General features: G+C 63.0%; 1 protein-coding gene across 4 annotated transcripts; it reads left to right on the forward strand.

Annotated features, from left to right (window-relative positions):
* Positions 1-6674: 6674 nt before the first annotated feature.
* LOC125684570 (signal transducer and activator of transcription 5B) lies at positions 6675-20579 on the forward strand. 4 transcript variants are annotated; one of them, XM_048926791.1, is made up of 19 exons: positions 6675-6787; positions 14926-15063; positions 15157-15313; positions 15385-15474; positions 15678-15852; positions 15921-16051; positions 16124-16275; positions 16344-16499; positions 16569-16748; positions 16843-16930; positions 17093-17215; positions 17373-17465; positions 17579-17785; positions 18105-18199; positions 18266-18396; positions 18655-18825; positions 18981-19032; positions 19339-19446; positions 19516-20579. In XM_048926791.1, the coding sequence occupies exons 2-19, from the start codon at positions 14936-14938 to the stop codon at positions 19640-19642; spliced, it is 2364 nt and encodes a 787-aa protein (XP_048782748.1). In that variant the 5' UTR covers positions 6675-6787; positions 14926-14935; the 3' UTR covers positions 19643-20579. The 4 variants fall into 4 exon arrangements, with proteins under 4 accessions (XP_048782748.1, XP_048782749.1, XP_048782747.1 ...); XM_048926792.1 differs by lacking the exon at positions 6675-6787 and adding an exon at positions 9334-9602; XM_048926790.1 differs by lacking the exon at positions 6675-6787 and adding an exon at positions 11590-11820.
* Positions 20580-20809: the final 230 nt, after the last annotated feature.

A 20809-nucleotide genomic window follows, 5' to 3' on the forward strand; every position in this document is an offset into this window, starting at 1 on the left:
TATTGCCTGTGTGCTCCCTGCTCTGCTCTCAGCTCGTTGCTGAGGTGGGCACTGTTCCCTGAGAACCCCCACCCGTGCTTCATTGTGCAGCTCTGGGTTTTGGTGGGACGGAGCCCCAGGTTCCACCCTGAAGCTCGTGCAGCCCCCCAGGGCCCAGCCCTGTTCCCTCCCTGATGGTTCTCAGCTGCAGGAGAGGGTGGAAAACCCCAAAAGAAGGATTTTTCTCCCTGATATGCAAACCCTGAGGTTGCCACAACCGTTGGGTGTCAGGAACGGGCCGTCCCTTCCCACACTCCTGCAGATAAGTGGTTTCTTATCTCCGTGTGCCCACATGCCCTGCTGCATCCCTGCCTGAACCTGCTCTGTGCTTGTTTAGCCGGAGGGCCCGGTCCCTTGAGTAACTTGGGTTAATTGGCCGACAATCTGATCTCAATTGTTGCTATTGTGAATGCTCCAGTTGGCAGCTCAGTTGGCTGCTCTGCAGCAGAAGGCATCGGCTGAGGCTGCGTGCTCTGCCTCAGTGGGCAGGCTGTGCATCGTGTGCAGTGCTGCTGCATGGGACTGCATCTGAGGAAAGTTGCAGGAAAGGCACTTCTGTCAACACAGAGAAACAACGTGAGGTCTGGCAGGGCTTGTGGCGGCCCAGGGTTCGGATTTGTGGGGCACACAACACACCCCAGCCTGGAGGGGGCTTTTCTCCCCTTAGTCCCCAACACCATCCTGTGATGACCTCCTCATCCTGCTGCCCTATGGAGCCCGGGTTGGGGGGATGTGGGGCGTGGGGTTGTTTGCAGCTCCGAAAGGAGGTCGCTCCCCTTCAGCCCCTGGCCCCACAGCAGGGAGGAAGCGGGGATGGTGTCTGGGTCAAACATGCGGCCGGATTAGGGGCTTCCAAATGCGGATAAGCTGCTTGGGATGCAGACGCTCGCGTGACAGGGTTGGGGCAGCCCCGAGGGGATGGGTGGCCACCTGCCAGGGCAGCCTGCGTGGGCACAGCTGTGCTCCCTATCAAGCCCCACATGATTCCCAGTTGGGATTGGGACCGAGCCTTGGGGTGCAGATGCTGCCCATAGCCGTACTCTTCCTCCACTCCCAGCCCCACTGTGGCCGTCCAGGCTGCAGGCAGCACCACGCAGCGGGTGTGTTGGGTGATAGATGCTGTGGAAGGACAGCATGTGCCCTCCCCGCGCCCCAGGGGTTTATGTGCCAGGCCAAGCTGTTGGGGAGTGCAGGGGACTGGGGCCCAAGAACTGCAGCACCTGAGCACCACAGCCCCTCCTGGTCTGAACCTTCACAGCACCGGGTGCTGAGCTGTCAGCAGCTGTACCATGGCCTCTGCTGCAGCAGTGCCTGCGAGCACGGATCGCCCAAAGGGCATCTGCTGGGCAGCTGGGCCGTGCACCTCTGCTCCCTGACTGCTGTTGCAATGACCCCGCCAGCTCCAATGAGGCAGGAAAACCACACGCCGCCCCACGGAGCTCCTGCACCTCTACCAACAGAGCCGCTCCCACGCTGCCCTCCGAGAGCTGCCCCCAGCCTGCTATGTGTGGGGTCACACAGCTGCACGCGGCGGCTATTTGGGTTTCCAAAACACCGCAGTTTCAGGTTGCACAGCCGGAGCAGCTCCCCCAGTGCCACGCTCCTACCTGGCACAAAGGCTGCATGCACAGAGCAGGAGCACTGAGCCTGGCTCTGTCCTGGGCTGCAAGGGGTTTGGTGTTTGCCTCAGCCTGGCTCCCCTCATGCTCCTGCACCTTCCTCCCTGCCTGAGCGTTGGGCAGCCCATGCTCACACAGAGCCTGCAGCCCTGCAGAGCGCAGTGAGCTGCTATTTCTGGGTGAGCAGAGTGCTCTGTACCTGGTGGTTTGCACAGGGAGAGGGGCTCTGCATCTCCTCCATCCTTTTTCTGCCAAGCCGTGTGCTGCCATGGAGTGAGGCAGGAGCACCAGGACGCTGCTGCAGACATCCATCCGATGTCCATTCTCACCAACAGCTCCAAGCACGAGGGCAGCTTCGTGCAGCCCTTGCTGCCCAAGTTGAGCGCTATCCCTGCTTCCCAAACCTCATAAAACAAAAGGCAAACATTGCATCACACACAAACTTTAATACGCAGCCGAGCAGAGCCAAGCAAGGTCCCAGCGGTGGTTCCTGCTGCCAGGTGTGGCAGAGGTCAGAGCCGGCAGCTCTGGCACCGCTGTCCCCGCACCCCGCTGTGTGCAGCCGTCTCTCAGCACTGCCCTGCTGCCTGCGTGCGGCTCTGAGCTGCACCCAGTGCTTCACCCACCCGGATCCATGGCAGCCCCAGCTCCTGGAGTGGGTGCCGGCCCCACAGGCTGCGCCCCATCCCTGACCCACCCAGGTGAGGAAGAAGAGCAGCAGGCTTTCCCTCAGCACTGCCCAGTTCCTTCTCCAGCATCAGCCGTAGCTCTGGGGCTACTCTCACTTTCGGGTTCCCACTTTCGCTGCCTCCCTCGGCCCTGGTTCCCATTCCTGCAGCCTTACCCTGCTGCTGGGCCCATGTCTGGCGCTGGTTCCCCCCAGCAACATGGGGGCTCGCTGCAGGCTGGGGCAGCCATGCTGACCCGTGCTGACCCGCAGTGGCCACGTGTTTATGGCAAGAGCCAGCCTAGTCCGTTTCTGTGGCAACGTGAGGATGTGGGGATGCGCAGCAGCACCAGTGCGAGGTGGGGGCTGGGGGCTCTGACTTCTGTGTAGCTGCTGCTGCTCCCGGTGCCGGGCGGGGGGGGGGGGTGAGACCTTTGTGTGCACAGCGTGTGCCAGGCTGGGAGCTGCAGCTCACAGTGCAGCCCCAGCTGGCTGTTATTTCCCCGTGTTTTGCAGTACGCAGAAATGGCTGTTTGTTCCCCTTTGGATGAATGATGCGAGTGAACAAAGAGCTCAGCCTGGGCACCAACACTGCCTGGCTGCTGAGACCCAGCAAATGCTGGGGCTGCTTTCAGCCATATCTAAGCGGATGGAAAAAGAAATATCCTGTGGAAATTCCCCCCTGGACTGAATGCTTTTCCTGTTCTTCCATGACAGCAGCTCCTTGCTTCCCTCTGGCACGAGGGACGGTGCTGCAGCCACAGGTTCCATGCACACCTGGTGCCCTGCATGCCAGCACCACGATCCCCACCTCACCTCCAGCTCTGCATGAGCAGCTCAATGTCTGCTTCTCCAGCCCCAGCATTCTGCATCCAAACAGCTCTTCCTGCACTTCTCCATCCCCGGTGCTCTGCAGGGAGCAGCTCCTGGGGCGGCTGCAGCAACACTGACCTGTGCAGCCCCAGATCTGACTCTGCTGCGTCACACCCCGCTCCCCTGGGATGGCTGTGCTGGGGCCCCAGCGCTGCACCCAGCAGCCACCCCGGATTTGGCAGCACTGTGTGTATCCCCTTGATCCCCAGAGGACGATTCATGGACCATTTTAGTTAAATCTAAGAGCTGTTTTGCTGCCCAGAACATGCTGTTCTTGGGCACCTTCCTGCAGGGCGGGCAGCAGCATTCCAAGGAGCTGTGCTCGGCGCACTCGGTGCCTCGCCTGCAAGTTGAGTTACCTCCTCTGCGCCCAGCTGATGGCCAGATCCCCCCTGCTCTGCAGCCGGGAAATCGTTACTGAGCTCTGATGTGGGGCAGGTGGGAAGAACCTCACAGCATGACTGAGTCAGAGCTGCAGGAAATGGCCCCTTCCCAACTGCGTGAGCATGAGAAGGACTGAAAAAAAACAAAGCAACCCAGAGGCTGTGCCTGGTGGCGTTGGGCACCAGAGACCTTTAGGATGGGCTCTGGGCAAACGGGCTGGGCTGCAGGGAGGGGGCTGCTGGCGTCGGGTGGCACCGGGTCCAGCTGTGCCATGTGGAGCTCTGGGAGGCATCAGCTGTGACTCAGGGCTGGTGATGGGGATGGTGTTGGCAGGAGAACCAAGAGCAGTTCAGTGCTGGGAAATGGCCCGGCATGGGAAACGCCTGAGGGGCACGGGGGGGGGGGGGGGGGTCTGCCCACGGGTGGGTGCAGCTGGAGCAGCAGTGCTCAAAGGGGCAGCACCCAAAGGAGAAGCAGCACCCAAAGAAAGCTGCACCCATGGCAGCAGCAGCCGAGGAGCGTGCCAGCAGCAGTGGGACCTTCAGTGCCCTGCAGCCCTGCTGTAGCTGTGCTCTGAGTGTTTTAAGCTGAGGATGTTGGAGTGGGAAAACATGAGGCTGTGACTAATTTGGAGATTCATCTGTTTTTCATTACAGGGGCTGGATTATCGCTGTGTTCTCTTCTGGCTATAACGTATATCTGTGACCATGTGGGAGCCCAGGAGGAGGCAAGAAGAGGCCAGGGCCCTGGGCGAGCCTCCCATCCTGCTTACAGCCCGTGGGGGCTGCGAGGCCCAGGCTGCAGCCAACCCTCTCCACGGGCTTTGTGCTCTGGAGGAGCCCCATGCTGTGCACAGAGGGCTGCGAAGGGGCCCTGCGTACAAGAAGTGCTGAGAGGGCTTTGAGGGGGGAGGGAAGGGCAGCAGCCAGCACTGCTGGGACCTCTCCAGCAGCTGCCTAAATAAATGCTTCCAGTCCTCAGAAATAATTAAGACCCTCGAGATGCCACTTAGAGAAGGCCACTGTGCTGCTGCTCCTCACGCTCATGCTCCAAACACAGGAGGCAGGAGAGGCAATTTTCTAGGAAATCAATTACGAAGCCCAGTGCTCCCGCTCTCCCCTGAATGCACAGCGTCACACTGCATCCTGTTGAGCTCATCTGAGCTTGGCCACGGCTCAGCCTGGACACCATTTACCTTCCAGATGCTTTTTGAGACTTCCTGAGCCGTGGTGCAAGGGAGGTCCCAAGGAGTGCCAGGGCGGAGCAGTGCAGGGCTTGCTGTGCTGCTGAAGCAGACACGGCCTCCCTGTGCTCTCTGCAGCACTGTGGCTACCGCTGCGTCCTTGGGATGACCGGGCAGCCCAGCGCTGCCTCTCCCTCCAAATTTCCCTTTTGTAACATTGTCATCAGAGAGCTCAGGGTTTTTCCTTGGGATTTGTTTGCAGTGAAACTCAGTCTTTGATTTGATTTGATTCTGTTGCCCTTTTGTGTTGGAGGGGCTCTCCTCATAATCTCCCATCATTTTTTTTTCCCCCGTTTCTTCTCCCTCTAAAAAGAGATGGAAGAACTCAGAGGGAAGGGCAGAGGGAACAGGCAATGTGCTCATCTCACACCGTTCCCACCCCCAGGCCCTACTCAAGGATGCTGCCCTGCCAGGCTGTGCCAGGGGCTTCCACGACCTCAGTGCTCTCAGCAGAGCAGCTGGTGCCTGACCGCTGGCACTGGTTGGTTCTGTGGGCCAGGGATTGTGAAATGTGTGAGACCATGTGATCCAACTCATGGAGTGCAAGATTTCCTAGTAAAGGCAGGGAGGGCAGCGGGTGCAAGCCTTGTGTTGATTTCCCCACTCTTTACTTTTTTCTTAGTGGAAAAAGGCCGTCTGCAGCTCATGGAGCTCCCAGCTCACCTCCAGCTCTGGCAGCAGCGATGTCAGCCCCGGCGCAGGCGGTGCATCCCCAGCACAGCTCGGGCAGCGCTGCCCCTCGCCCTCCCAGCGGGCGGCTCCGCAGGGCCTGCCTGGCCGGGGCATCCCGCAGAGCTCCAGCTGCCTCTGCCGCAGGCTCCAAAAGGCGACAGGAAGGCTTTAATACAAAAGCAATAGACAGCAAAAGTGCAGAGGTGAGAACTCGGGGCCAAGCTCTTACATGATTGCGGAGTGATTTGCAATTGCCGGCTCATTAACCACGCTGATAAGGATCCTGCCCGAGCGCTCCGCTGCGGCACGCAGAGAGCGGAGCCGCTCTCCCGGCCTGGGCGCAGCTCTGGGCACCCCGCTGAGTTTCCCTCCAGAGTTTTTCAGGCCGCAGATTAACTGGTAACGAAAGCGAAAGCCCAGGAGATCCCATGCGGCAGTGAGAGCGCTCGAGCAGAAACGAGCACAGCGAGTATTGCTTCCTGCCCCGCCGCAGCCACCCCGCACCGGGATCCCCATCGCCCCGCAGCCCCATCGCCCCGCAGCCGGCCGTGTCCTGCGGTGCAGCAGCCGTGCCAGCCGTGCTCCCGGTGCCAGGATTCACAGCGGGAGAGAGGGCAGCAGCATCCCAGCGGGATCGACCTCGGTTCATGGTGGGCCTGGCGCAGTCACCCAGCGCTGCAGCAGCAAGGGAGGAGGACACTGGGGTACAAGAAACGGTGGACTGGCATCAGGTGCTTGGCGGGCGTTGCTGAACCCCGGCACCAAAGCCCGGTACCGGGCTGGGTTCCCCGACGCCCACCGCCAGCGCCCGCCGCTGGTTCGCGCTCCCCTCGTCAGCCCGAGCAAAGCCTACATCTGCCCCAGGCCCAGCGCTCCGTGCCGGGGTGGCGCAAAGGCCCGTGCCGTTGTCCGTGCCCGCTGCCGGCAGGCTGCCCGTGCCACCGCTCGCTGCCCGGCGCCCATCAGCGCCCAGGACAGGCGCTGCCGCCCAGGAGCCGTGCCGGCGCCCAGTACCCGTGGCCCGGTTCCGGTGCCCGGTGCTCCCGCCGGTGCCCGGCGCCGACGCACGTCCCGCTGCCCGGTGCCGGTTCCCCGGGGGCGGTGGCGGTGCCGGGGGCGGTGCGGCGCGGGGCGGTGCCGCGGCGGGGGCGGTCCTCGCGGGCCGGGCCGGGCCGGGCGGCGGCGGCGGGCGGCGGCGGCGGCGGGCGGCCGGAGGGGGCAGAGCGGCGGCGGATCCGAGCGCCGAGAGCCGCCGGAGTAGCGGAGCCGCAGCCGCCGCCGCGGCCGCAGGTAGGAACGGGCGCGGGGCCGCCATCGCCGCCGAACGGGGCCGCGCCGCCGCCGCCGCTTTCGCTTTCCGCGGCCGTAAACAGGGCGGGGGGCGGCCCCGGGCGGCCGGAACGGGCCGTGCAGCGCCGCGCAGCGCTCTGCGTCCGGGCCGGGCCGGGCCGGGGGGGCGCGCGTTGGGCACCTGCGGGGGGCGGCCGTGCGAAGGCGCCGTCGGGGTTGGAGGTGGCGGTGGGATCTGTCGGTTTGTTTTGGGTTTGGTTGGTTTGTTTTGCCTTTTTTTGTTGTTTTAGTTTGCGTCTTTTGGGGGGTGGGGGAATAATTTTTTTTTACAATTATTTTTCTCCTCCCTTCAGTAAATATTTTGGGTGTTTCGTAACCCGCAGCGGACGAGCGCAACTTGGCGGCGGGGCCCGGCGCAGAGGCCCGCGGCCTCACTGCTGTCCCTTGGGACCGGGACGGGAGCGGCAGTCCCGGGGCCGGCAGGTGCGGGCCGGGCCGTGCGCACGCCCCCGAGGTTGCGCGAACTTTGCGCGACCGCTGCGCGGAGCCACCGCGCATCCCGAGGCGGGGAGCGGAACAGCGAGAGGCTGGGGCCGCTTCTCGCAGGGCTGATCCCGGGGGGAGCTGTGAGAGCGCGCACTGAGCGTTGGGGACGGCGCCAGGCGCATCTATGGGTCTTCTGCAGCACGCGCTCTGTGCTGGGCAGAGTTGAAGCAGGATGGAAAATAAATCCCTCGTCCAAGCCGGGCACAGCAGTGCTGCCCTGCACGGCACTGATGGTGGCCTTTTGCCCAAGCCTTTTGCCGGCCGGTGCTGCGCAGGGCTGATTGCGACCCCTGGGAATGAGAGCCACCACCTGTCTGCTGCCGTATGGGAGCTGTCAGGGCTGTGAGCTCGTGCCAGACAGGGCAAGCTGGGTGCCCCCGGCTGCCAGCACTGGCCCTGGCGAGGGCTGTGCCAGGGGACCCCATCTTGTCCGGGAGCAGTGTGGGGTGTCCACGGTGTGGGGTGGGAGGTTGCCCTGTGGGTCCGAGGTGCGATGCAGAGCAGTGCTCACTGACAGCAGGGCACGGCTCAGGATGTCCCCATCAGCCCGTGCAGGACTGGAGCTTTGGGAGCACGTAGTCTGGAGCAGAGCTATAGTGCTACTCAGCCCCAGTGCTTTGCGGGAACATGGGCTGCACCCTGAGATGCCATCAGCACTCGTTGACATCCCTGGGAAGCGTGGAGGGCGCAGGCAGGTGTGTGCCTTGCTGGCAGCACAGTGTGGGCTGCCCTGGGGCTGTGAGAAGTCCATGGCCTTGCAGCACGGAGTTGTGGGGGGTGAGTGCTGGGTAGTCTGGGCAGCACTGCAGGTACCTATGACCGGGCCAGCCTCAAGCTGTGCTGCGCTCAGAGCAATCCTGTACTTGGAGGTGCAGGAGGAGAGCTGTGCTGTGGGCCCAGCAAGTGGCTCCAGGTGGGTTTTGGGGATATTTGCTCACCTGCCCATAGCGGGGCAGCAGCGAGCGTGGGGGCTCCCAGAGCTGTCAGGATTGTGCGTGAGATACTGTGGCTCCTGAGGTCTGGGTGTGAGGATGGGGACCGTTCCCACCGGAAGGGGAATGCTGTGCTGCAGCGTGGCAGGAGGAGCCCTGAGGTGCAGGCAGTCTGTCCTGGAGGCCACGTGCTGCGAACTGCTGTCATCGGCTTCGCGTTTCATGGCTTTTCCTACGGTGCTTGGCCTCTAGCAGTGGATTCTTTGGTGTGCCCGCCTCGTGCCTTTGCAGTGCGATGCTGACGCTTTGGGGCGGGCCGTGGCCTCCCAAGGATGCTCTCCCGAGTGCTCGGGGATGAGGAGCGGCTCAGTGCGGGGGGTGACACACAGCGTCTGCGGGACCTCCCCTCCTGCTGCAGGGGAAGTGCTGACTCCAAACGGGCTGCGAGGGCTTTGCCGTGGGGTTTCCCAGCCGTCTCTCGAGTGATAGTAAAACCCAGATACACTGCGTGCGAAAAATCCCTTCTCCCTGAGCTCCTGCAGCGTGTGGGCGGCCGGCGGCGAGCGGTGACGGTGCCGCGCCGCGTACAGTAAAGTGGCCCCGGCAGCTGGGAAATGACTTCTTGGTTTGCGAGGAATTCCTGTAAGGCTCAGAGACCTCGCGGCAGCGCCCGGTACCCGGCGGGGTGCCCGCCTTGCGGGGCTCCGTGCCCCTGCCCGACTCTGGGGGGGGGGGCTGGCACCGCTCCTGCTCCCCCCAGCGGGGCTGCGCTCCGGCCCGTGTCGCTCCGGCTGCCGCCTGGGTTCAGCTGTCCCCGGCTCCGAGTGCTCCGGGTGAAGCGGATTCGACAGCTGTGGTGTGGCGGTGGCGTGCCTTTCCTTTCATGGGGTGTCTATTTTGCAACCCCCAAGTGTTTTGATCCCGGGAGGAGGGGGGTGGGGGTGTTTACCCTGGCACCGCGTGTCCGGCGCGGGGCTGCGAGCTGCGCTGGCCATGCCTGAATGTTACACGCAGCAACAGTTCTAGCAACATCTGCTGGCTGATAAAAGGTACGTTGCCGTGAACTGCTTCTCCCTGCCTCGTTGGGAAATGTCGAGGGGGAGGCAGGCGTGTGAGCGCGGCTTCCTGGCCGATAGGGGAGAGCTGACTTGCTGATAAAGCAGAATCCTCCCATCTCGCTGCACCAGAGGGCTGGCAGCGTTCGTTCCCCGCTGTGCGCTGCTCTGTGCTGCCGGCGATGCGCTGCTGCCCGGCCCCGCGCCGCGGCTCTGGCGGCCGGAATGCCGCAGCCGGGCCGTAGCGCGCTCACGACGCGATCCTCGCTCAAGCAGTCGCCGGTGAGTTTTGCAATCTCCGTTTTTCGCCGTAACTTCGTGTCTTCCTGTTGTTGTGAGGTGTAAATACCGGGTTGTAGCGCGGCTGTGCTCGGGGAGGGAACTGGGGAAAAAGCTGACGGTGGGGCGGCGCCGGGAGCGCGCACCGCCGGGTTTTGCTCCGCGCGCTCCATTGCCGCCTGCAGAGCCCAGCGGAGGAGAGGCAGCTCCGCTTGTGTCGATCCCAGCGCCGGCGTGGGCTGAAGTACAGCTGTAAAACGATCCCCGTCCTGTGGTGCTGTAAAAACGAGCTCCGGCTCTTCTGGGCTCCGTGGCACAGCTGCCTCGGCCTGGCACGCTCCTTTTATAAACCCGTTACTCACCCCGCACTCCTGGAAATGTTTTGGGAGAGCGGCTGCTGCTCCCCATCGGCGCGTCGGCAGAATCTGCGGTGCGGGACCCGACCAATTCCCCCCGTGTCTGCGGGCTCCACGGGCGTGAGAGCCAACGCTGCATCCTGTGCCACCGCACGAGGGACCTCCGGCCCTGAGTGCCAATCTGAATGAGAACTGTTCTGGCAGACGGCCGTCTTTGGGTTGTTTATTCCCATTCCCTCTGTCAGCCTCCTGGGCGTTTGCGTGCCCCTCTCCCTGCAGCAGGGTTTGCCCTGCCTGCCCGCCCAGCTCCATTGCAGCCCGGTGCTGTGTGGTGCCATGTGGACGTGCCGGCTGTGCCAGGACCCGGGGCGGGTGACCGTGCCCTGCGGCTCCTGCTGGGATGGGGCCGTTGGTTCCTGCGCTGCCCCAAATGGGCTCCGCTCTGCAAATCCAGCTTGGCAGGTGAATGGATTAGTGAGATTGTGTGCGCTCACTGAGGCATGGCAGATAAAATGAAATTGTGTCTGCGGACCCAAATCGGGGCTAATTCGATGCCGTGATGAGCTTAATCCCCGCAGCCTCCCTGGGCAGGGATTAGCAGTGTGCCCGGCGTGGGGCTGCGTCCCCGGGAGGTGCTGGCTGAGCTCCGGTGGTGTTGTGCAGCATCAGGAAAGCACTGCACGTGGTCAGAAGTTTGGGGCTGCGCTGCAGTGTGCAGGAGCTGCTGTCAGCCCCTGGATTCGAGGGATTTCACTAGGATTTCACTGGGTATTTTGATGGTTTGGTTTTTACGTAGGCAGCTGGGCCTCTGTGGTTGTAAGGGAAAATCTAAAGGGGGAGCCACACATTCCCAAACCCTCGAGTGCCAGGGGGCAAATAAAAATGAATGTTAATGACTCTGATTAATATTATGTGCGGGCATTCCTGCCGGCCTCGGGTTGGTGCTGGGCAGCAGGCGCCGGTCCCTGCCCATGCAGGACACGCACACCGCCCTCCCCACAGTGCTGTGGGCCCGCATGGGGTTCCCCTGTTCCTGTGCTCTGCAAGTTCTCCATTTTGGCTCCCGACACGGCAGGGCTGCGTGGCCTCTGCCGGATGGGAGAGCGCAGAGTGGGCACCGCGCCTCTGCCTGGCGGCTGCTGGGAGAAAATACTGAATTTCTCCCCCATCGCTGCCCAGCTCTGAGTGCCAGCGGCGGCCCGGCGTTCTGCCGCCCTGCTCCCCAGCACAGTGTGGCAGGGGCTGATCCCACTGCCTCGCGGTGCCACGGGGCTGAGCCCTCGGCTGCTGCCGCTCTTCGGCACGAGACAAACCCCATCAAAGCACTGAGCTTCTAGAAGGAGCTCTCCTGAACCCGCCGCTGCCTCCACCTCGCAGCCGAAAGCTGGAAACCACACGCGGGCAAAGAAGGGGCGAGCAGAGCTGATCCCAGCACAGCGGGTGCCCTGTGGGGAGCTTGGGGCAGGCGAGGGCCGGGGGCTCAGCCCCGATGCCGAGCGGAGCTGCGGGGTGCAGGTGAGCCCAAACTCCCCCATGTCCATCCTCAGCGCTTCTCCCTGGAGGGGGGGTCGAGGGGGCCCAGCCCCACAGGTCGGGGCTGCATCCCGCTGCGGGGGGGGGGATGAGGGCAGGGGTTGCCATCCCTGTGCTCCCAGTTGCGCTGTGCAGGTGGTAGAAGGAAGCAGCCGGAGCACAGCGCTGCCCGGCTGCGCAGGCAGCTGACATTTTGGAAGGAAATAGCTGCTCTCAGCTCCTTCCTGTAGCACGCAGCCTGCAAAACGGCCGCGCCGGGACCCGGCTGTGCCGGCAGCGCCTGCCCGGAGCCACCACCGCGCTGCTCTGCAGGCTGCGGCGAGCGGACCCCGGTGAGTACGGCCCGGGATGAGTGTGTGGATGGGGGATGGCAACCCGGCCCGCATCTGCCGGCCCCGTGCCGCGCAGGAGCCAGGGACCGTGCCTGGAGCTCTCTGAGCCCGGGGAGGCCGTGGGCCATGGAGCCCTTTGGGTGCACGCAGAACCCTTCGTGTCTGCAGGGCAGGACGCAGAGCGTGGCGGCCACGTGAAGGCGAAGGGGCTGAGCTGGGGCGGCACCGGGGGAGCTCAGCAGAGAGGGGCTGCCTGGGGGCTGTGTGCATCCCCAGGGTGGAGCAGGGGTAGCACGTGGGTGTCTGTGGGGGGGAACCGATGCCATCCATGCGCCGAGCGGCCGCTGCTGGCTGCTTCTCCCAGAGCCAGTGGGATGGGGCCGCATCCAGCCCTGGCTGAGACCTGGTGTGAGCTGCCCTTCTCTGTGGAATGTGGGTCCCCTCTATGGCACAGTGCCCCCCTGGGAGCACCAACCCACGCGGTGCTTGGGGTCCAGCCTTGTGGCCACGGGTGAGACCATCTCTGACCTGGAAGAGATCTTGGGCTCCCGGAGGTGCTGGGAAACCACGTGTCTGTGTGTTTACTGTGGCGAGCGCAGGGCTGCTATGGAGCCGGCACCGCAGCTTTAGCACCAACGTGGCGGGGGGAGGGGGAGAGCTGCTCCCTGCTGGGAGGAAATTGCACCCAGACCCCCCTGCTTGGGGCTGGGGAGCCCCACAAAAAGGGCAGTATGGGCACTGCTGCGGCAGAGGGACCACATGGGGCAGCAGCAGCAGCCACAGCCCTTTTGGGGTGCCCCCTCCTCCCCCAGCACTTTACCTGGCCCTTCAGGGCGCGTGGGGGACCAGGGCCTGCAGTTGGTGGGTGTGCTGGTGTGAGCATGGGGACCATCCCTGGAGGGGTTGTGTGTTGTGAGCATGATGTGAGAGCCCCACAGGCATCCTGCAGCTGTGCACTGTGAGCATCCTGTGAGCATCCCAGGACTGCATGCCATGAGCATCCTGCGAGCACCCACATCTGTGTGCAGAAAGCATCTCAGGAGCATCCTGCAGGCATACTGCGCTCAGCTGGAACTGGCTCACCAGGGCAGCAGCAGTTCGGGGGCAGCGGCCCTTGGGCAGGTGCTGCCCATGCTGTGGCTTTGCTGTGCTCCCTGCACACAGGATTGTGTCTGCCAGCCTCGCCCTATGAGACATTTCCCTCCTTTTTCTATTTGCTGCTGGGCTGTGGCTTTCCTGCAACTCACGGCTGGAGCTGGCTGCCAGCCTGCTGCTGTGCCTGGGAGGCTCTGGGGCTTGCCAGTGCTGGCTGTGGCCACAGCCCATCCCAACTGCAGCCTCGGCTGGGTCTCTTGACCACCCCTGGACTCAGAGGTGCTCCCAGCTCCCTCATGTTGTTGCCTTGAGTCCTCTGGGAAACATACTTTGTGTGCATTTCACCCATTTTGCAGCCAATCTGGTAATGACAATTGGGCAGTGGAGCTACTGGCATCTCCCTGCCAGGCACCCCTCCTCAAGCTGTCCCCACTTTACCCCTCCACAGCAACTGTCCTGCTGTGTGCAGCATTGCAAGCACTAAGTCACCAGCAGGCAAGTTGCTGTGGCTTGTTGAGTTGCTGCTGGTTAACCGAGCTGTGGTAATGGGTGGGATTATAGCTCCCTGCCAGGACTAACTAAATGCAAAGCAGCTGAAACCACTGCAATTATCTGTCTCTTGCATTTGTTTGCCGTGCATGCAGCTGACTGCTGCAGCTGCCCCTGGTGCTGCAGCTAAGGCATGGCTGCTGGGGCTGCCCTCAGGATGGGATGGGATGAGGACGGGGATGGGACAGGGATGTGGCACCAGACGTTTCTGCCTCTTTTGGGAACGTCTGCTGTGCTCGTGGCCAGCTCCCATGGCAGAGCAGCTCCACACACAACGATGAGGCCACAGCAGCTGCAGCACTGTGCTGCCTGCCGGCACTCCATGCAAAGTCCTGCAGCTCCTGGGAAGGTTCCCCAGCCTGTGGATGAGGCAGAAAACAAGCAGTGTGGAGAAATGCCTGTGGCTGCATTAGTGATCCTTTTCCTTGGCTGAGGGTATCATCCCAGTGCCCATGGGGTGCATTTTGGGGCTGTCCTGCACCCCCCGCAGCGCTCCTGTTCTGCCCACCATTCCCACTGCGATGTTCCCATCTCCTGCTCCAAAGCAGAGCCTTTTGTGTGCCCTAACAGGGAGCTGACCGCAGCAGCAGATTAATACTTGTTGCTTAACAACCCATTCAAATGGAGTAGGAAGTGTTCTGCTCCTGTAAGATGGAATGTATCACCATTTTCTTGATAGGAAGAGCAGCATTTGTTTGTTCTTTTGTCCGTGCTGATGTTTCTGTGCTGGGCCTGGGCTGCTCCCAGGGTTCCATCCCTTCCTGGTGCAGTAAAACCATTCCTGGCATCCTCTGCAGCTCTGCCAGCAGCAGCATTTCCATCAGAGCCTCTTATCAATTGTCAGCAATTGCTAACTGCCTGCGCGTGCATTGCTATCGGCCTCCCCCTGTACCCTTTTCCTCACTGCTTTCTGTTTTCATTGCCTCCCCCAGGCCTAGCAGAATTTCTAGCTCGCTGTCTCTTCTGTGAATGGGGAAACGTTCCTTGCTTTTTATAAAGGAAAAAATCATTTTTAGCCAACTCGGTTATTGTTCCTCTTCCTGTGTAGGGTGGGGAGTGGGGGAAAGGTCTGGCACTGGGTAGGTGCCGTCTCTCCGCAGTCCTGGCTCCGTTTGCTGTGTGCGTGGCTGCTCCCTGACAGTGGGGATGCCAGGGCTGTGTGTCTGTATCCACAACCTGCGGTTCTGGGGCCACTGAGGCTGCCTGGCCCTACTGACACCGGAGCTCCTCGCCAGCCCCCTGCCCCCGCTTCCCTGACCACAAGTCCGTGGTGCAGCAAAGGGAAATGGCAGCAAAGCGGCCGAGGCAGCGGCGCCATCTGTGAATGCCTCCAAGCTGTCCGATGGCTTTTCCTGGAACAGGGCGGTGACACAGAGCTGAGATCCCCCCCGTCCCCTCAGGGTGGCTCTGGGGGTTCCCAGCGCGGGGTCCCTGCGCGGTGCTGACGATGCGTCCCCGCAGGTGGTGAGCCATGGCGGTGTGGATCCAGGCGCAGCAGCTCCAGGGCGAAGCCCTGCGGCAGATGCAGGCGCTCTATGGGCATCACTTCCCCATCGAGGTGCGGCACTACCTGTCACAGTGGATCGAGAGCCAGGCGTGGTGAGTCGGCCGCACCGAGCCCCGCGGCGCCGTGCTGCCCCTCTGCCTCCGCTCTGCCCCCCCCGCTGCCATTGCTCCGTTGCACCCCCAAAGGGACTCCATCGACCTCGACAACCCCCAGGAGAACGTGAAGGCGACGCAGCTGCTGGAGGGGCTGATCCAGGAGCTGCAGAAGAAGGCAGATCACCAAGTGGGTGAAGATGGCTTCCTGCTGAAGATCAAACTGGGGCATTATGTCACGCAGCTGCAGGTGAGCGGGGGGCTGCAATGGGGTGACCGGGGTTCCCTGCCCCGCACCCGGCTCAGCTCGCATCTCTGCAGAACACGTACGACCGCTGCCCCATGGAGCTGGTGCGCTGCATCCGGCACATCCTGTACCACGAGCAGAGGCTGGTGCGGGAGGCGAACAACGTGAGTGGGGCTGCGGGCATCGCCGGAGTGAGGAGTGGGTCCTGAGGGTGGGGGTGCGGGGATCTCCATCATCAGGGTGATGGAGAGGGAATGGGGAGGTGCTCACTGCCCTCCGGCTCTTGGTGGGGACGGGGAGGGTCCCTTTGTCCCTTTGATCCCAGAGGGGATCCCCAGCCGTGCTCAGTGCTCCCGTGCCCATGCAGAGCCCCTCACCCGCCGGCACTCTGGTGGACGCCATGTCGCAGAAGCACCTGCAGATCAACCAGACCTTCGAGGAGCTGCGGCTCATCACACAGGACTCAGAGAACGAGCTGAAGAAGCTGCAGCAGACACAGGAATACTTCATCATCCAGTACCAGGAGAACATGCGCCTGCAAGGTGCCTGAGGGGCTGGGGGGGTGTGGGGCCGGGCGCCGGTCGTGCCCTAACGCTGTCCCCATCCCCAGCCCAGTTCTCCCAGCTCTCCCAGCTGGGTCCCCAGGAGCGCCTCTCACGGGAGACGACGCTGCAGCAGAAGAAGGCGTCGCTGGAGGCCTGGCTGCACCGGGAGGCGCAGACACTACAGCAGTACCGTGTGGTGAGTGCCAGGGGGTGTCCCCACAGCGGCTGCGTGCCACCCCGTGCGCTGTGACAACGTCCTGCCCGACAGGAGCTGGCCGAGAAGCACCAGAAGACGCTGCAGCTGCTGCGCAAACAGCAGACGACGATCCTGGACGATGAGCTGATCCAATGGAAGCGCCGGCAGCAGCTGGCGGGCAACGGCGGCCCCCCCGAGGGCACCCTGGATGTGCTGCAGACCTGGTGGGTGCCGGTGGGAGGGGGGAACTGGGTCCGTTCCCATGGTGGGTGCTGAGCCTGCTGCCCCCCAGGTGCGAGAAGCTGGCAGAGATCATCTGGCAGAACCGGCAGCAGATCCGCCGCGCCGAGCACTTGTGCCAGCAGCTGCCCATCCCCGGCCCCGTGGAGGAGATGCTGTCAGAGCTGAACGGCACCATCACCGACATCATCTCCGCCCTGGTCACCAGGTAGGGGGGCAGCTCGGGGGATGGGGGGCATTTTGGGCTCCTCTGCCCACCTGACTCTCTGCCCCCCAGCACCTTCATCATCGAGAAGCAGCCTCCCCAGGTGCTGAAGACACAGACCAAATTTGCAGCCACCGTGCGGCTCCTGGTGGGGGGGAAGCTGAACGTGCACATGAACCCCCCCCAGGTGAAGGCCACCATCATCAGTGAGCAGCAAGCCAAGGCCCTGCTGAAGAATGAGAGCACCCGCAAGTAATGCCTAAGGGGCCAGGAATGGGGATGTGGAGGCAGCGGGGTCGGGGGGTGTGAGGGGCTGCTGCCATCCTGACCCCCTGTCCTCACGCAGTGAGAGCAGTGGGGAGATTCTCAACAACTGCTGTGTGATGGAATACCACCAGGCCACCGGGACGCTCAGCGCGCACTTCCGCAACATGGTGAGAGCCAGCAGTCCCGTGCCTGGTGCCTCTGCCCACACCGCGGGCCCCGTGGTCACCATTTATGTTGTCATCCATGCTGCGTCCCTCCTGTGCTCACCCCTTGTGTCCCCATCTGTCCTGCACTCTCCTTCCGTGCGCTCACCCCTTGTGTCCCTGCAGTCCCTGAAGCGGATCAAGCGCTCGGACCGCCGCGGTGCTGAGTCGGTGACGGAGGAGAAGTTCACCATCCTCTTTGAGTCGCAGTTCAGCGTCGGTGGCAATGAGTTGGTCTTCCAGGTGAAGGTAAAGCTATTGGTCATGGGTGAACTGTGGACACCGTGCCCACACACAGAGCTATGGGACCGGGATGGGGCGTGTATTTGGGGGGTGTGGGGGGGGTGGGGAGGAGGTCCCGCCACATCCCATCTCAGTTCTGTGCCGCTGTCCTTCCTGCTGGCAGACGCTGTCCCTGCCTGTGGTGGTGATCGTGCATGGCAGCCAGGACAACAACGCCACGGCCACCGTGCTCTGGGACAATGCCTTCGCGGAGCCCGTGAGTACGGAGTGATGGGTTGGCTCCATCCACCTGAAGAGCAGGGCTGCCCAGCAGGGATGTGCCCGAGGCCGGGTGTTGGCCATGCTGACTCTGTCCCGTGTCCTCTCCAGGGCCGCGTGCCCTTCGCCGTGCCTGAAAAAGTGCAGTGGCCGCAGCTCTGTGAGGCACTCAACATGAAGTTCAAGGCAGAGGTGCAGAGCAGCCGCGGGCTGACAAAGGAGAACTTAGTGTTCCTGGCACAGAAGCTCTTCAACAGCACCAGCTCCCACCTGGAGGATTACAGCAGCACCACAGTGTCCTGGGCCCAGTTCAACCGGGTGAGCGGGTGCTCTGTGTGCCAGGATGGGCTTGGCTGCACTGCGGTGCCAGCGCTTATGCCCAAAGAGAGCTGTTTTGTGTTGGATCAGTGCAAAACCCAACCAGGTGTTGGCTGCAGCAGAGCAGGAGGTGTTGCCCTCCACGTTTGGAGGCTGCGGTGCTCTGTGTCCCTGGGGTTCAGTGCTTGTGCTCCCCGAGCTGTGCTGCGTGGTGTCATGGGATGAGGGCTGGCGGGTGCCCAGCTCTGCATCCATCCGGGTCTCTGCCACATCCGTGTGTTTGGAGGCAGGAGCGCTCACTTTCTGGGGCTTTCCACAGGAAAATCTGCCTGGGAGGAACTACACCTTCTGGCAGTGGTTTGACGGTGTGATGGAGGTGTTGAAGAAGCATCTGAAGCCTCACTGGAACGATGGGTAAGAGCCGTCCTGCCCCGCGTGCACAGCGCTGCACCGCCCGCCTGACGCCCTCGCTCTGCATAGGGCCATTCTGGGCTTCGTCAACAAGCAGCAGGCGCACGACCTCCTCATCAGCAAACCTGACGGCACCTTCCTGCTGCGCTTCAGTGACTCGGAGATCGGCGGCATCACCATCGCGTGGAAGTTTGACTCCGGTGAGCGCAGCCCCCGCTGCCCCCGTCTCCGTGTCCCCACCTGGGTTCCTTCAGCACCTCCTGTGTCTGCTTGGCACCAGCACCACCAGTTGCGTGCCTGCAGCTCCCCTTCGTTCCTGCCAGGTCCTGCTTTCTGGCAGGCTGTGTTTTGTCCCCAGATGTTGGGGGAGGGAAAAAGCTCAGGAAGCAATGTTGGATTTTCGGCACAGTTTCAGGCTCACCCCAGGTATCACTGCGGTGCCCTCTCTTGTCTTCCAGCTGAGAGGATGTTCTGGAACCTGATGCCTTTCACCACCAGGGACTTCTCTATCCGCTCACTGGCTGACCGCCTTGGGGACCTCAGTTACCTCATCTACGTGTTCCCTGACCGGCCCAAGGATGAGGTCTTCTCCAAGTACTACACGCCGGTTCTCTGTGAGTCCACGCCAGGTAGCGCTGCCCTTCACCCCTCACGCGTCACTCCTCCGCATCTCCCCTGGGGAGGGCCTGGGCTTGCCAGCACATCCAGCCCTGGGGCCCCCACCCCTCTGCAGGTGTGCAGTTGCCCGCAGCTCTGCACCTCAGCACTGCCTTCTTTCCTCTAGCTAAAGCTGTGGATGGGTACGTGAAGCCACAGATCAAGCAAGTTGTGCCAGAGTAAGTGCGAGTGTGCGGGGTCCCATGGGTTCATCCCTGGCTTGCTGGGCTGGGTCACTCCCAGCCACAGTGCCCTGCTGGCCACATCGGTGCTGGGGATGAGCAGCTCGTAGTGCCCAACAGCAAGGGGCCGCAATGCTCCTCTGGGAGCCCAGATCTCCCCGTGGCCAACAGGGCTGGGACCCTGCAGGTGGCTGCTGCTACTGGGGACTGAGATGGGGAGGGTGTGCAGGGTCTGGATCCCTGCTAGGAGGTGATGAGCGTTGCCAGGACCCACGCAGCACTCACCCGCTCTCATCCCTGCAGGTTTGTGAGTGCATCAGGTGACGCCGTCCCTGGGGGGGGCACCTACATGGACCAGGCTCCGTCGCCGGCCGTCTGCTCTCACCCCCATTACAACATGTACACGCAGAAGTAGGTATCATATCCCCATCCCCCCTGCGGCCACCCTGGCCCACACCCTCACCCCCTCACCTCCTGCAGCCCCGAGACCGTGCTGGACCCTGAAGGCGACTTTGACCTGGACGACACCATGGACGTGGCCCAGCACGTGGAGGAGCTGCTGCGGCGCCCCATGGACAGTCAGTGGATCCCCCACGCCCAGTCGTGACCGGCGGCCGCACGGCCCCACATTGGCCCCCAGCGCTGCGGGGACTGTGCCGTGTTTGTGTCTCTGTGCCCAACCGGGGGGCAGGTGGCCGTGGGGGGGTTCTCGCCCCACAGATTTTGCTCTGTGCTGTCCCCAAATGCAGGGTGGTGTCCAGCTCTTTGATGTTTATGCCCTTGTATAAAAGGCAGCGGATTTGTCGCATGGTTTTTCCTGTATGTTCCTTTTACACGGCCCAGCTTCGGCTTTCCGCTTCTGCTCGCGGTGGTGCTGCCCCACTCCCCGCAGACCCGGGGGGGGGCCGGGGAGGCCCGGCCGCGGGTTCGCTATCTGCAGCCGCCACAAGGATGTACGTGTGCGCGTCGGTGTTCTATCGCGGTGACCCCGTTCCCCGGGCGGGGGGTGGCAGTCTGCGGTGTCGGGGTCCCCTCCAGGTCCCCATCTCGTCCTCTGCCCCCGACGGCTGCGGGGAGTCCTCCCGGCTCCGGGTGCGTCCCCTCGGTCCCCTCCGGCACCGCTGCGGGGAGGGGGGCGGTGGGGAGGGAGGAAGCGCAGCGAGGGGCGGGCAGGAGGCGGCGGAGGCGGGAAGGGGCCCCTCTTCCCCCCCGGCCCGTCCCATCCGTGTCCCAGAACCTCTGGTTCCCTGGCGATGTTATTTTTCTACCACAGAGTAAATAAAGCACGGACTATTTTTGTAACACAAAAGCTCTGGGTTTCACGTGTGTCTCGGGGAGGGCGCAGCTCCCGGCCCCGCTCTGCCGGGGGGTAGGGGCCCCTCACCCGCACCCGTCGGGCTGGGGTCGGGGCAGGAGGCTCGGGAGCTGCAGGCATTGCCCCGGGCCAAAGTAAAGCAAACCGAATTCCGCTGTTTCTTTTGTTTTGTTTTGTTTGTTTTATTTTTTAATAAAAGGGCCGCCCCGTTCCGAGCGGTGCACACCGGGCTGCGTTTGTTGTCTATTTTTATTTGCGATTCGTTCCTCTGCTCGCATCGCCCCGTCGGGGCTGGGAAGGAGCGGCGTGGTTTTTTAATGAAATACAGAAGGGAGAAAACGAAAATAAACCCTGCGCTCGGGCGCAGAGGCGGAGCCGCCCGGTGCTCATTTCCCGGGGCGGGGGGACAGCGGGCGGGCCCGGGCGCGCTCATTGCCCGTCATTTCTGCCGGAGCCGGA

This window comes from Lagopus muta, chromosome 25 (assembly GCF_023343835.1).
Source record: "Lagopus muta isolate bLagMut1 chromosome 25, bLagMut1 primary, whole genome shotgun sequence".
In the NCBI taxonomy this organism is placed as follows: Eukaryota; Metazoa; Chordata; class Aves; order Galliformes; family Phasianidae; genus Lagopus; species Lagopus muta.